Raw genomic sequence first — 14,204 nt, forward strand, 5'->3', positions numbered from 1 at the left:
GATCAGCATTCCAGTCATTACCAAGCTGGAAGGCTACAGGAATTGATGGAATAGCTACAGAAATATGGCAGGCAACAGAAGAAGAAATAGTCAAAATTCTAACCAAACTATTCCAGCAAATTTGGAGAACACGGTGGCCAACAGATTGAAGAGATCAGTCTACATACCCATACCAAAGAAAGGAGACTTAACAGATTGTGCAAACCATTGCACAATATCCTTAATTTAACATACTAGCAAAATAATGCTCAGGGTCAGCCAATGCAGATTAGAGCCCTACGTGGAAAGAGAAACGCCGGATGTTCAAGCTGGTTTCAGAAAAGGCGGAGGAACAAGAGACATCATTGCTGATGCATGCTGGATAATTGAGAAAGCCAAAGAATACCAAAAAGAAATCAATATGTGCTTTATTGACTACAGAAAAGCCTTTGATTGAGTTGACCATGTCAAGTTGTGGATATATCCTTAGGAAAATGGGCGTCCCAGAACATTTCATTGTTCTCATGAGAAACGGATGAACAGGACAGGAAGCCACAGTCCAGACGGAACATGGTGAAACAGACTGGTCCCAGATTGGCAAAGGAGTAAGACAAGGCTGTATACTTTCTCCATATTTATTCAACTTATATGCTGAACATATACTGAGAGAATTTGGATTGGAAGAAGATGAGCGTGGTTTTAAAGTTGGAGAAGAAACATCAATAACTTGCACTATGCTGATGACACCACCCTGATAGCTGAGAATGTGGATGATCTGCAAGCTCTTGGAATGAAAGTCAAGGAGCACAGTGGAAAAATGGGGCCATGACTAAATGTCAAGAAAACTAAACTAATGACAGCCTTGAGTCCACAGATGACTTGAACTGATAATGAAGACATTGAAGTGGTAGATAGCTTCTGCCTTTTAGGATCAACCATCAACAGTAAAGGATCCAGCAGTCAAGAAATATGCCGCACACTAGCACTTGGTAGGGTTGCAGTGAAGGCCTTGGAAAGGATATTTAGATGCCGTGATGTGTCTATACCTACAAAGATTAGAATTGTTCAGACCATGGTTTTCCCCATGACAATCTATGGATGTGAAAGCTGGATTTTGAGGAAGCAAGATAGAAAAAGCATTGACACTTTTGAACTCTGGTGCTGGAGAAGACTTTTGAGGATACTGTGGACAGTCAGGAAAACAAACAAATGGATCATAGAACAAAATCAATCCAGAATTTTCACTTGGGGCAAAATGACCAGGCTCAAACTATCATACTCCCGTGAGAAGTCCGTAATGCTGGGAAAAGTTGAAGAAAAAAGAAGAAGAGGATGACCAGCAGCGAGGTGGATGGACTCGATTACGACAGCAATGAATGCAACACTGAGAGACCTTAAAGGCCAAGTTGAAGACATATCATCCGGGAGAGAATCTATCTATGTGGTCGCTAAGAGTCAACACCGACTTGACGGCACTTAATCAATCAAACAGTCAATCAATGAATCGACCAATCAAAGTGGTCCAGTTGGTGTTTGTTTAAATACAAGAATATCCCCTTTATATAAAAAAAGCAGCCAATGTTATGCAGTCATATTAGCCTCTCTTTTTCTCAGCTTTGACTGTAAATATGAGTGTAGGTTGCTCTTACGGAACTCCAGCCCTCATCAAAAGTAGTCTGTTAATAGTAGAGTCAAACAACTTGCATTTAATCTGAATGAACTGTGACTGCAAAGGAGAGGTATTTTGCCTTTAATGATTCACTCTAGAGAAATCCATTCAGAAATCTTATGCATTGTAGCATTGTTTAGGGACTTTAATTGTGTTAATAAACTGGGGATCTGCTCCAGCAAAATGAATATTATTTCACCTTCAATAAACAAAGCAGCCCTTTGACCCACGTATTGGCTGACATACCTCGCAATGGGAGGTCAGCCTAGTAACTCTGCATGCATGCAAGTTACACAAATGCAATGTTTGCCCAAATGATGTTGCACAAGAGTAAGCCCATTACTTCCAGTGGACCTGCTCTTGTGTAACATCATTTGCACAGCATACGTGCATACAGAGTTCCTAGGGTGACCTATCATTGTGCAGTATGTCAGCCACTGTAATCCCATTAAAGTACCACCCTCCAGTACTGTTTCTCTTTAGAAAAAGACTGTCACATCTGCCTAGAGTTGTCCTTTCATTTCATAATAAAGCAGTCTTTTCTAGCTTGCATTTTTGTGTGGCCCTACCAATGCCAAATCGCTCAGCTTTCTTACGTGTGGTGAGGTTTCACAAAACAGGCATTTGCTGACCACTTCTTGACATAGACTCTACTTGCTTCTCTGCTGGTGCTTTATTTTTATAATAGCACGTTGTGCAGGTCATTCTCTAGTGCTATGAAATGGTGCCAGTTTGATGTTTCCCCCCCTCTCTTTGACCCTAAAAACAGGCCTGTGGAAGAAATGAACCTCTTGGGCACTTTACCCTCTTGACTCCAGCTTATCTGTTGCATTAATAGAGGAAATGGGAAACACTGAAAATCTGCTTTGAGGGCTTTTTACCAGTAACAAACCAATGTTTATGGTATTATGCGCTAAAAGGCAGACAGGAAGGGCTTCTGTTTAATCAATAATGTATGCTCCAGTTAGCCCTATCCTCTGGACATCATTAAACATGTATTTTGTTTCATAACTGATGATTTTGGCTGACTGGGGATTATAACTACATATCCTCAAGCCTTTGCATCCACCATCAGGCAGATCCGAATTGAACTAGGCAGTCAGCTATGTTTAGTGTTAATATGGAAAGTAAACTTAAAAATAAGTGAGAGTTGGAGTTAATTATAAATGGTAGAGAGTTGGGGCTTGAAAAATCTGACCTCATGCCTTTGAACATGGGCTGACAATAGCTGGTAGCCTTGGTTTTTAAATGTTGTGGCCTACCCGCTACACAAAGGCTCAGGGGAACTCATCACTAAGTTCGTAAACCATCTTAAACATGTGCAGTATTGGTTAATATCATCAAATATTCTTTAAAAGCCTGTTTCATCAGGCTTTTAATTTATGTTTTAAGGTTTTATTTATGGTAAGTTTGATCTGTTTGTATTTTGTGTTAGGTTTTGGTGGTGGTTTGGATTGTAAACCACCTTCAGATGTAATATAGGGTGGTATATAAATGTGACAGGCAAATTACTAAATAAAATATCAAAGAAAAATACAAAAGACTAATACATAAATCTGTCAGTCAGTCTTGAATGAAAAATCTCATCCTTGGCTGATCTTGAATTTGGAAGCCGGACCTGAGAATATCTTGTTGATTGTTTGGCATACAAGGAGGATATTAAGGTTGCAAATCTATACACATCTAAGTGGGAATAAGTTTCATGGAAGTCAGTGGGATTTACTTTCAATTAAACATGCCTAGGATCAGGCTATTTGTGACAGAGGATATTAATGGGCAAAACGAAAGAATTAGGCAATTGATTTTTTTCAGTTTATGACTGTAAAGAAAATTGTGAGACTAAATAATCATCCAGAATAAATAACTCCAGAGCAGTCCTATTGAACTTAAGTTGTTTTGAAAAACTCTGAATATCAGCCAATAAAACGAACAGCTAATAAGTGTGTGTGTAATGGAATCAGTGCTATCTGTTACTCTTTTGTCTTTATAGAGCTCTGGAGTAAATTGCATGTTATTAATATTTTCTTGGAATTTGCATTATTAATTTTGTGAGATGATGCATTTCTAATGAAATAAGATCCATGAAGGAAACTCCATACTTGGCTGTCAACATGGTTTTATACAAGTTCAACAAATATAGTCACATTTTTAATAATTCATTGTGCTTCCAAGATTCAACTTGTATCCACTGCTGCTTTTTATTCTAAAACAGCAGCATCTGTCTTGGAAGAGGTTCTTGCATGGAGGAAAAAGGTAGAGCCTTCCGCTTTCTCCTGCTGAATGTTCTGTGGGTTGGTCCTTCCCTTGATTAGTCTTGTCCATTTTGTCTTCTGCAGCCATTCTAAAGATTTTCATTTCTCATCCCGTGCGGCAGTGTGCCTAACCTAATGTATTCCCTCCATTTCATTTTTGGGATGCAGGGTTTCCAATGGCCTGGCCTGCATATTTGTGACCCCAGTCTCTTTTGCTTCCATTCACTTTTGGGCACTCCTGTGGTTGCAAGCAAACTCCTTAGGCCTTACGAATCTTTAAGGACCTGTGGTTTACTTCATTGTGCCAGAGTAGTTCAATGAGGGCTCCTAAGAGTCTGAACGGAAGCAAGAATACTGTGACAAAAAGAGAAAAACAAGTATTTCACCCTTGCCTTTTCTGTTTCTCTTCAGCATCCCTAAATCCTGGTTATTTGCATGCACCAGGAAAAGCAAAAATAAGATTGGTTATCTTAATTTCCTCCCATTTATACTACAGGAACAGCCTGCAAGTATTTTATATATCTGGAAAAGTTATAAGTCATATTTGCAAATCAGCTTACCTAAATTCATTTATTTAGCCATATTCTTGCTCCGTTTCTAATGTCTTTGTCTCCCCCCCGCCACCCAAAGTATCTCAAAGACCTTGACAAAAGATTCTTTATACAACAAATTTATAGTTCGAAGTTGGAGGTAAGCTCCCATGCACAGTTTTAGCTTAAATTGTCTGCAAAAATAATATGTATATATTATAATGTGTATAAAAATAATATATATATATATGTATCTCTCTCTCTCTCTCTCTCTCAGGGTAGGCAATGTGTGGCCCTTGGCTCTCCAGACGTTGCTGAACTACAGGTCCCATCACCTCCAGCCACAATTTACTATTGCTGGGGGTGATGGGAGTTGTAGTTCAGAAACATCTGAAAAGTCATGCGTTGTCTACCCCTGATATATAGCTTGATGTCAGTTTTTGTGAGCTCTCTTCCTTCTTGAAAGTCATGAGTATTGCTTGATTCCTTAGTGTGAATTAAGCTCTACTCTAGTGCAGGGATTCCCAGCTTTGGGTCCACAGATGTTATGGCTGTGGGTGATGGGATTTGTAGTCCAGCAACATCTGCGGATTCAAGGTTGGGAACCCCTGCACTAGGGCAGTGCTGGATGAAACCTTCAAAACTATTAATTAAAGGCCTGCATATGGAAGGAAAAGGTGTGCTGTGAAGTTTTTATCTATTTCTAAGTACCCCGTTAGTCTTATGTTAGTCTCCTCTGATGTCTGGAGCAAAATTTGGTGTCGGATTCTTTGACATCTTTTGTGTATGTTTTATCTTTGTAGCATACATCTTTTAAAGATAAATACAAGAAGAGAAATGTCTTCGCTGAAGGGTAAAGTTCAGACTGTGCTGGGCCTGATAGAGCCTAGCCAGCTTGGCTACACTATGACCCATGAGCACTTGACAATGAGCTACAGTTGCTGTTACTACCCGCCTCCTTCTGGCCCAGAAGCACTGTCTACTCAACCCATTGAGATGAAGAACTTGTTTTGGCTGAAGCAGAATCCCTACAGCCACAAAGAGAATCTCCTCCTGTGTCAAGAGACCAGTGCTGTGAAGGAAGAGCTTTTGCATTACAAGGCTGTGGGTGGTGGGAGCATAGTGGAAAATACAACCACAGGGATCAAACGAGATGTGAAGACTCTAAAACAGCTTGCCGAAGAAACTGGCGTCCATATTATTGCTGGAGCCGGGTTTTACGTGGATGCGACTCATTCTGCGGAGACACGAGCTATGTCTGTAGAGCAGGTGGGCATCAAAATATACTAAAAACTGGGCATGCCTTCTAGTAACCTGTGTGTAAGTTAAAATATCTTAATCAGCTTTAGCATTGTTAAAGTTAACAGCCTCTAAACCGGGAATTCAGAGCGTGTGTAATATAATGCCACGTTCAACCCCAAATGACCACCATTCTGTGACATAAACTGGGTTGTGTAGTTCATGGCCATCACTCCCTCAGTAAAGTCTAGCCATTATTATAGTTCTATGAATAATCAAAGGGTAGCTTCACATGGAATGCGGTAAGTAAGGTTGCCATGAACTGTCAGTTCCTGGAGTTTGCCCAGGAGCCCAACTTCTGGTATCACGACAGCTATGGCGACATTGGCCAACCCACCAGTATTGGCATATTCCGCCCTACTTGCTATCCAGAAGCCAACATCTGCAACCAACTTCAAATCTTGGTTACAGATGTCAGCTTCCAGACCAAAAGTAGGGCAAACTATTCCAACACTGGCAGATTTGGATGACATACCCAATGCCAGCATAGTTGTCCCAACAATGGAAATTGGACTCCTGTGCACGTTCCAGGAACCTGTGGTTTGCAGCAGCCTTTCTTGCTATGTTATGCCTGAAGCTGCTCTGACTTCATGGACTGCATGACCTAAACACAGTTTTCATACTTGGTCATGCATGGTGATTCTTTCCATGTAGGAAATGCATTATGTTAAAAATGGTCCTCCAGCCAAGATTGAGCTGGTTGTCTGTCTTGTCCTACAAAGTTTTGAGAAGTATTTTGCCTAACTGACTACATGTTAAATGCACATTGGTGAATTACCACTTGGCAGACAGTTATCTGAATTCACCCATTGTTTCTATGTGAAAATCTTAGAGGCAAACATTTTAGGTATACTCCTATTTCAAATCTAATTTGTAGTCGGTCACTTGTCTGGGTACATGAGGGAGGGTGGTGGAAGAACAAGAGCTATCCAGATTTATCTGGATTTATAGATAAATGTGGTCATTTATACCTGCAGTTTCAAAGAACATTGTAAAATGAGAGGAGATTGCTTTAAAGCCAAATATATACTGAGACAAGTATTATTCAGTTGTTTTTGCTTTAGGGCTGTCCCTAAAGTATAGCTAACTTCAAAAAAGACCTTACCCTTTTAATCCCATCACACATTGTTCTAATTTTGATAAATATACCACTCCTTTCTCAAAACTGTGCCATTTCTTCCTCCTTGATACATGTCATATTAATTAACTGTCCCTTTATCTGTTTGTGAAATGGCATGGAACTCAGTACCACTGCCTTTGGTTTGGAAAACTAGAGTATTCATTGCACTGGGGGGAGGAGAGAGGGGGAGATCTCATTTTTGTCTCTTTTCTCCCCAAATGATATTGATTCACTTAAACTCTGATACTATGCAGCACAAAGAGAGCTGTTACCAAAGGAACATTTATTTTCTGTAGCTGACAGAGGTTATTGTTAATGAAGTTCTCAACGGAGCTGATGGAACCAACATCAAGTGTGGCGTAATAGGAGAAATTGGCTGCTCTTGGCCTCTGACAGAGAGCGAAAACAAAGTACTTCAGGCAACAGCGCATGCCCAGTTGCAGCTCGGCTGCCCTGTCATCATCCACCCTGGCAGAAATAGTGATTCACCCTTCCAGATCATTCGAATTCTGCAGGAAGCTGGCGCCGATATCTCAAAAATTGTCATGTCTCACATGGACAGGTAAATAGGCTACTCTGCTGTTACAGATTTTTTTTAAAAATACTTTCCTGCTTCTAGACAGTGGAAATACTAAGACACTTACAGCAGATTGTGCTCACTAGCTTAAACCCGTATTCTGATATTGTCTCAGCTGTGGTAAGTGTGGTACCAAAACTGTGGCAGTAGTGCTAAAACTAGAGGCGGGCGTAATGTGCAAGGGCACACGGGTGGCTTGAGCACTGCCTGTGCCCCTGTGCATGTGTAAGCACCACCACTGGGGCTGCACTGCAAGGCAGCCCTGCTCCATTGTAGTTATGATATGCACACAGTTGTGCAGCATGATGCGCCTTGGAAATAACGGGGTCGCATCATGCAGCTGCTTGCACAGAGTGCTTACACTGTGTGGCCCTGCTTATATGTGGACAGGGCTCACAGGTGCTCAAGCTGCCGCGATCCCTGGCCCGGTATGTCAGCTATTATCATGCTGATGTGCTGCTTGATCAAATATCCGGTGAAGTTGACAACAGCTCCTCAAGTCACACAACCAAGACTGCTTGTACAAGACTGTTTCGTGCTGCTGAAGTTGAGGAAGCTGCATGTACTGGCTTGAATGGTCAATGATCGTGTTTTTCATGTCTGCTTTGCATTTATCAAGTCCCCTCTGTGTCAGGGAACCTCTCAGCACCAGAACTCAAATGGAACGTTTCACAGAGACACAACAATGTACGTCAGTATTTTCTCAGACTTCATGAGGTTGTGCAAACCTTGTTCTCAACTTACTGGATCATGTCTGCCACCTGTCCCCGAACCGTATTGGAGATGCTTGCCTGTCAAGCTCGTCTATATCTTTTGTTGCCGCTTCCAAGCTTCTGCACATCCTCATCTTTCATTTCTCACTCTAGCCTGCGGAACCACAGCTGTTAGAAAATGGTGACCCCATTTTTCCACTTCACCACTCCAGTGAAGCCGCATGATACGTTTTGGGGGATTGCAGACCTTCGCGGTGTATCAACTCGCTGCTGACAAGATGCGAAACATGCTTTCTACTCCACCCTTGCCCGTGTCTCACATCCCCCAAAGGGGCCCACTCCCTATGCTGGATTTCAGAGAAATCTAGCAGAGGTACTTGCAGCTGCTTCTATTGCACACCCGTCTCTTTGTCTCTCTCCTTCGTGCCTGTTTAAATAATGGACTTGCTAGGCTGTGCAAATTAATATACAGTGGCAGAACACTACATTAGATGAGTCGCTGGACAATTCTGCACTGGGATGCTGAAATCCAGCCCTCAAATTCAATCAAGCAATAGCCCAGTCCTGGGCATGGTAATTTGGAAGAAGGTTTCAGTGAGGCTTGTTCTGGTAAGCGTGCACAGGGCTGTGGCATGTGCCAGTTGCCACAGCCCTGTGCATGCTGCTTACCAGAACAAGCCCCACTGAAACTTCCTTGTGCATGCACATGCACACTGGCTGAAGTGGCTGGAGGCTCACAGTCCATATTTCTCTGTAGATTCCTAGAACTGGTAGCGATTACACAGTTTAGCTAGTCTAGCCTCTCTGCTCAAGGGCAGGCCCACCCATTTAACAACAACAAATATTTATATACTGCTTTTCAACAGAAGTTTTCAAAGCGGTTTACGTAGAGAAATAATAAATGAATATGATGGATCCCTGTCCCCAAAGGGCTCACAATCTAAAAAGAAACATAAGATAGACACGAGCAACAGTCACTGGAGGTACAGTGCTGGGGGTGGATAGGGCCAGTTACTCTCCCTCTGCTAAATAAAGAGAATCACCACATTAAAAAGGTGCCTGCTAGCATTTAGCCCCCTAACCAGCTGCTCACCCCCTGACCACCATGGATCAGCCCACACAGTCCAGGCCACGTTTCCTGCAAGTAGAGAAGAGGTGCAGAGGAGGAGGAGAAAACTGTTGCAAGCTGTATGTTGCAGGAATCACATTTCTTCCATAATTGAACAATAACAGTGGCTGACACTCAAGAGCAGCCATCTGGGGATGCAGCAGAGCTACATCCCGACTCAGAAAGGCTGCTCCAGACTCAGCCAGAGTCTTGCTGAGCAGCAGAGCCATACGCATGGGGGGAGGAAGGAGCCGTTTTTGCTGCTCTCCCCTGCCCCCATAAGTGCTCTCTGCCTTCTAAAAATATGTCCATGGGGGTTGCACAGCCCTGAGGGGCGTCTTTGGGGAAGGCAGAGAGCATTTATGGGGGCAGGGGAGAGCAGCGGAAATGGCTGCCCCTCCTTCCACACAAACGCTCAGCTGCTGGCCAAACCTCTGACTGAGTTAGAAACAGCCTCTCTGCATGGGCTTCTTAAAGTGTATTTTAAGCAGGCTGCATTGCATCGGATGGATCCTCTCACACTCTAGGAGCAAGGGATCATTGCTTCTGAAAACAAAAGCCACCGTACATCCATGGCGAGCAGAGTAATGAATTCCCCATCACTTCAGCTGACTAATATGATCTGTTTGGCCAGGCTTCTATGACCTTGTATGGTTGATGGCAGATGCCCAAGTATTGATCAGGAGAGCTGTTTGCTGTAGGCTATTTGTGGTCATATGATTATCAATTGAATTGTTGGGGGTGCCGTATGGGCTGCGTAAGCCTGATTTTTCACTGAAGATCTTCTGTCTACATAGACGTATTAATTTTATGTTTCAGACTGTGTGTGTGTGGTGGGGGGGAGAGTCGTTCTCACTCTTAAACGGAATTAAAATATGCACGATTTAAATCAGCCTTGCAAATAAGTCCACAGATCTTACTAGCCTGCCATCACCTTTATACTTTAGTCACTTGTGAAGCCTTGGAAGCCTAAAAGGCAAAGAAAGCACAGGAAACTCTCTTCCAAATTTCAAATGCTTCCCTACCTGGTTGCCAAAGGTGACCTGTCTAGTGATTTATTAACAAGCCTGACTTTTTTAAAAAATCCCTTTATCTTCTGTTATAAACCTAGCAGAGAGATGATATGTAACTTTTGATTTTATTTTTTTTAAAAACACCACATTACTGCAGTTTACATCCATGCTGCTTGTGGGTACTAAGCTGTATCGAAGCCATTTAAATGAAAACCACACCTCTTTTGCAAAGCACTTTGAAAGCCCATTTGTTAGGAGTCTTTCCAGTGTAAACTGTGAAGATTATTTAAAAATAAGGATTTTATTAATTACAGTTGGCAATAATGAGACTCCTGCTGGTGACAGTTGTGTTTGAACAAGGGTTTTCTCTCACTCTTCCCATCTGTTCCTCCTACTTGATCCTGCTGTTAAGTCATAATATTGAGTTTGTGACATCAGTCATTTCCATAGTAACAGACTATGATGCAATTAAACAAAACCTAGTGGCTTGGTGGCATTAAGCAGAAGGAGCACCTAAGTAGACTGTCCCCTTTGCTAAGCAGGGTCTGTCCTGGTTTTCATTTGAATGGGAAACTACATGTGTGGGCACTGTAAGATATTCCCCTCAGGGGATGGGTTTGCTCGAGGAAGAGCACCGGCATGCTTTCATGCAGAAGCTTCCAAGTTCCCTCCCTGGCATCTCCAGATAGGGCTGGGAGAGGCTTCTGCCTGCAACCTTGGAGAAGCTGCTGCCAGTCTGTGTAGACAATACTGAGCTAGATGGACCAATGGTCAGATTCAGTATAAGCTTCCTATGTTCCTAGAGTAGGTGAGAATTCTTATTTCATTTCAGGGCTGCACTGATTTTTACCCAAAAATTGTGGTGGTGGTGAGAGTTATGGTTGGATAAAAAGTTTCACAATCCTCCCAACATGTCAGGGTTTTTATTATTATTATTATTATTATTATTATTATTATTATTATTATTATTATTAACAACAATTTTTTTGCATGCTGTTTGACACCTGTTCACAGATACATCTTTCCATGATCTGCAATTTTTGCTATTCCTTTGGAAAAACAGGCTTCTTTCTGAGGTGACTCCATTCCATCAGGGCTCATATGAGCAGCATATGTAGTCACGGCTACTTAGATAACATTTTGAAGTCAAATCAAGAAAAGGACAATGCTTCCTAGCCTGACTACGTGAAACGCACCCTCATTGTTTTGGCCCAGATCTATTTCAAATACAAATATTTATATTCATGTCAAGTATGTAAGATGTTAGTAAAATAAACTGTTTCTGTTAAAAATCCATCTTCTTCCTTCCTTCCTTCCTTCCTTCCTTCCTTCCTTCCTTCCTTCCTTCCTTCTCTGTGTAAACCACCTTGAGCCATTTTTGGAAGGGCGGTATAGAAATCGAATAAATAAATAAGCCACTCCACAACTTACCAGAAATTAAAGGCTCTTCTAAAAGCTAATTCAGACTTAATTGGAATGTTTCCTTCACCAGAAGGTCAAAAGACAGCATGTTACTCCATTTTGTATATCAATTTTGCACTATTTTTCAAAGATATTTTTCCTAGGTAGAGAAACTTTCTGACTGCTTGGTCTAGGTGCTTTAGAAGAACTCCAAGCATCGCAATCAAAAAAGGAACATACAAATGAGTCATGTCTGCCCTCAGTGGCCAGCGCAGTAGACTTAACTCTGTTCGTTGTCATTACTAAAAGAAACTGAAGCCTTTACAGGTACAAGCTGTATTTATTAAATAGACAACACATTAAATTAAATTATTTTTTTTAAAAAAAATAAATAAATTATAATTAAATAAAACCACAATTGTTCATCTCCCTTCCCCCATATTAATTGCATGGATTTTATCTTAATTTAATATAAATTGACTTGTTTTGTATCTTTGTTAGTGGGTGTCTTCTACTTATTTGATAAAAGTATTGATTCTTTTTACTACCTTAGGCTATGATTAACCACCACTGGAAAACTCTGTTTGGGTCTGTGGAGATTCCTATATATGCTGTTTCTAACTACTATTGCTGGCAATGCAAGTTATTTGGAGCTTCACTTGCCCATACACTTTAGAAATGCCACCACATTTTAAAAAAACAAAAAACAGCAACAATTAAATCCGCTTGTAAATGTTCTATTCTTATTACCTGCTCTTTTAAAAGCCATCATGTTACAGATTTTTTTTCACTGTGCTATTTTAACTTTAACTTTCATTGGCAAATAGGAAGCTGCTTTGTACTGAGTCAGACCATTGGTCCATCTAGCTTAGTATTATATACACTGACTGGCAATGGCTTCTCCATGGTTCAGACAAGTGCCCTTCCCAGATCCACCTGGAGAGGCCAGGGATCGAACCTGGGTCCTTCTGTATGCAAAGCAGATGCTCTACCATATATAGATGGAGAGAGGTGGGGAGGGAGGAAGAGAGAAGCTCCATTGAAGTAAATGAGACAAGTTAGTTGCGACCGTGACCATGGTTAGTGCCAGGTTGTGCTGAGCTGAGTGGGCACAAAGAGAAGCCTCTGCCAATGCCTTTTGGCTACGATGCTGCTTTGATCCCAGTTTCTGAACAACAAAGAGGAGCTCGAGGTGAGTGTTGATTCCTCCCTCTCCCACCAGCCAGTGGACTTTCTTGTAGGCCCCTGTGATGACACCAATGAAGAGGGTGGGACAAGGGAAGAACTGCTGCGTGAGTAAAGACTCTTAGTGGCAGCTCCTTCTACCCTCCCCATTGGTTATTGGCCAATGGAAGCATTGCTCTTTTCTGAGGATGTGTGCCTATTGGCTAAAGGAGGGTGCCCATCAGTGAAGTTACCGGTTGCCAGGGAGCAACAACAATAAATGTACATATCAGGCGGTATAAAAATATGATTGATAAATAAGAGCGAGGGCATGCCCTTACCTCTTGCTGTGGGCTTCCCAGAGGCAACCAGAGGTAGGCCACTGTGTGAAACAGGATGCTGGACTAGATAGGCCATGGGCCTGATCCAGCAGGGCTGTTCTCATGAAGGCAATGGCAGCACAAGTCAACTTGCACTCTGTTGCAGCCAGACACAGAGTGATAAGCTGGTCCCAGGTTGGCCCATGAGTGGCTGCAAACCTTTAGGTCCAAGATCCAACTTGTCCACTTGATCTACCTGTGGTGCCGTCCATGATCGTCCATAAATTTCAATGAGAATTGGAAATACTAACTTACTTAGGATAAAACTGAAAGGCTGTACAAATGGTTTAAGCATTATGGAACCTAAAGGGACTAGATGATAGTTAAACTAGTTGATGGTTGTTTACCTTGAGACCTCTTGCTTATGTACAAAACTTAGTTCTTGCTTTAGCAGCTCTGTGCTAATGATGTCTTACTGTGGTACCAAGACTGAAAATATTCTGAAAAGGTTATGAAATAAGGAAATGAGAGTGATAATGGTTAAGGATACAGATTATTTGTTGATTTTTACCCCATATTGTTGCTGAAAAGTAGAGAGGATTTAAGCAACAATTTGAACTGTGGTGGCCGGTCAATCTATTGATAAACCAAATATGCACAAAATAGCAATATTTCTAATTATGGCTGGATCAGAATCTCTAGAGGTCTTTAATTGATTTGTGCTGACTTTTGAGGAATGAATCAGTTATGAAGCAGCATTTGCTAAATTTGAGGACTGTTGTCAAATGACATGGAAATGTTGCATGCGTGTGCAAGACAAGGCTGCTTTAAGCATGTTTACACTGTATATTGTGACTATATTTGCACAGGACTATATTTGATGAGAAGAAGCTGCTAGAGTTTGCCCAACTTGGATGCTACTTAGAGTATGATCTCTTTGGGACAGAATTCATTACCTACCAGATGAATCCTGATATTGACATGCCAAGTGACAATGAAAGAATTTTACGGTATGTACTGCTATGCAATAAAATATATAGACACCAAAAGTTCTGCTGG

The 14,204-nt window shown here is 41.6% G+C and overlaps 1 protein-coding gene across 10 annotated transcripts in view; it reads left to right on the forward strand.

Annotated features, from left to right (window-relative positions):
• PTER (phosphotriesterase related) overlaps positions 1-14,204 on the forward strand; it is a 45,435-nt gene that overhangs the window by 22,404 nt on the left and 8,827 nt on the right. For all 10 annotated transcript variants that reach the window (XM_053259146.1, XM_053259148.1, XM_053259153.1 and 7 more), the window contains 3 exons: positions 5,234-5,699; positions 7,146-7,411; positions 14,015-14,155. In XM_053259146.1, the coding sequence (XP_053115121.1) occupies positions 5,234-5,699; positions 7,146-7,411; positions 14,015-14,155 (873 nt within the window). The remainder of the gene's footprint in view (positions 1-5,233; positions 5,700-7,145; positions 7,412-14,014; positions 14,156-14,204) is intronic.

This window comes from Hemicordylus capensis, chromosome 6, assembly GCF_027244095.1.
Source record: "Hemicordylus capensis ecotype Gifberg chromosome 6, rHemCap1.1.pri, whole genome shotgun sequence".
Taxonomy (NCBI): Eukaryota; Metazoa; Chordata; class Lepidosauria; order Squamata; family Cordylidae; genus Hemicordylus; species Hemicordylus capensis.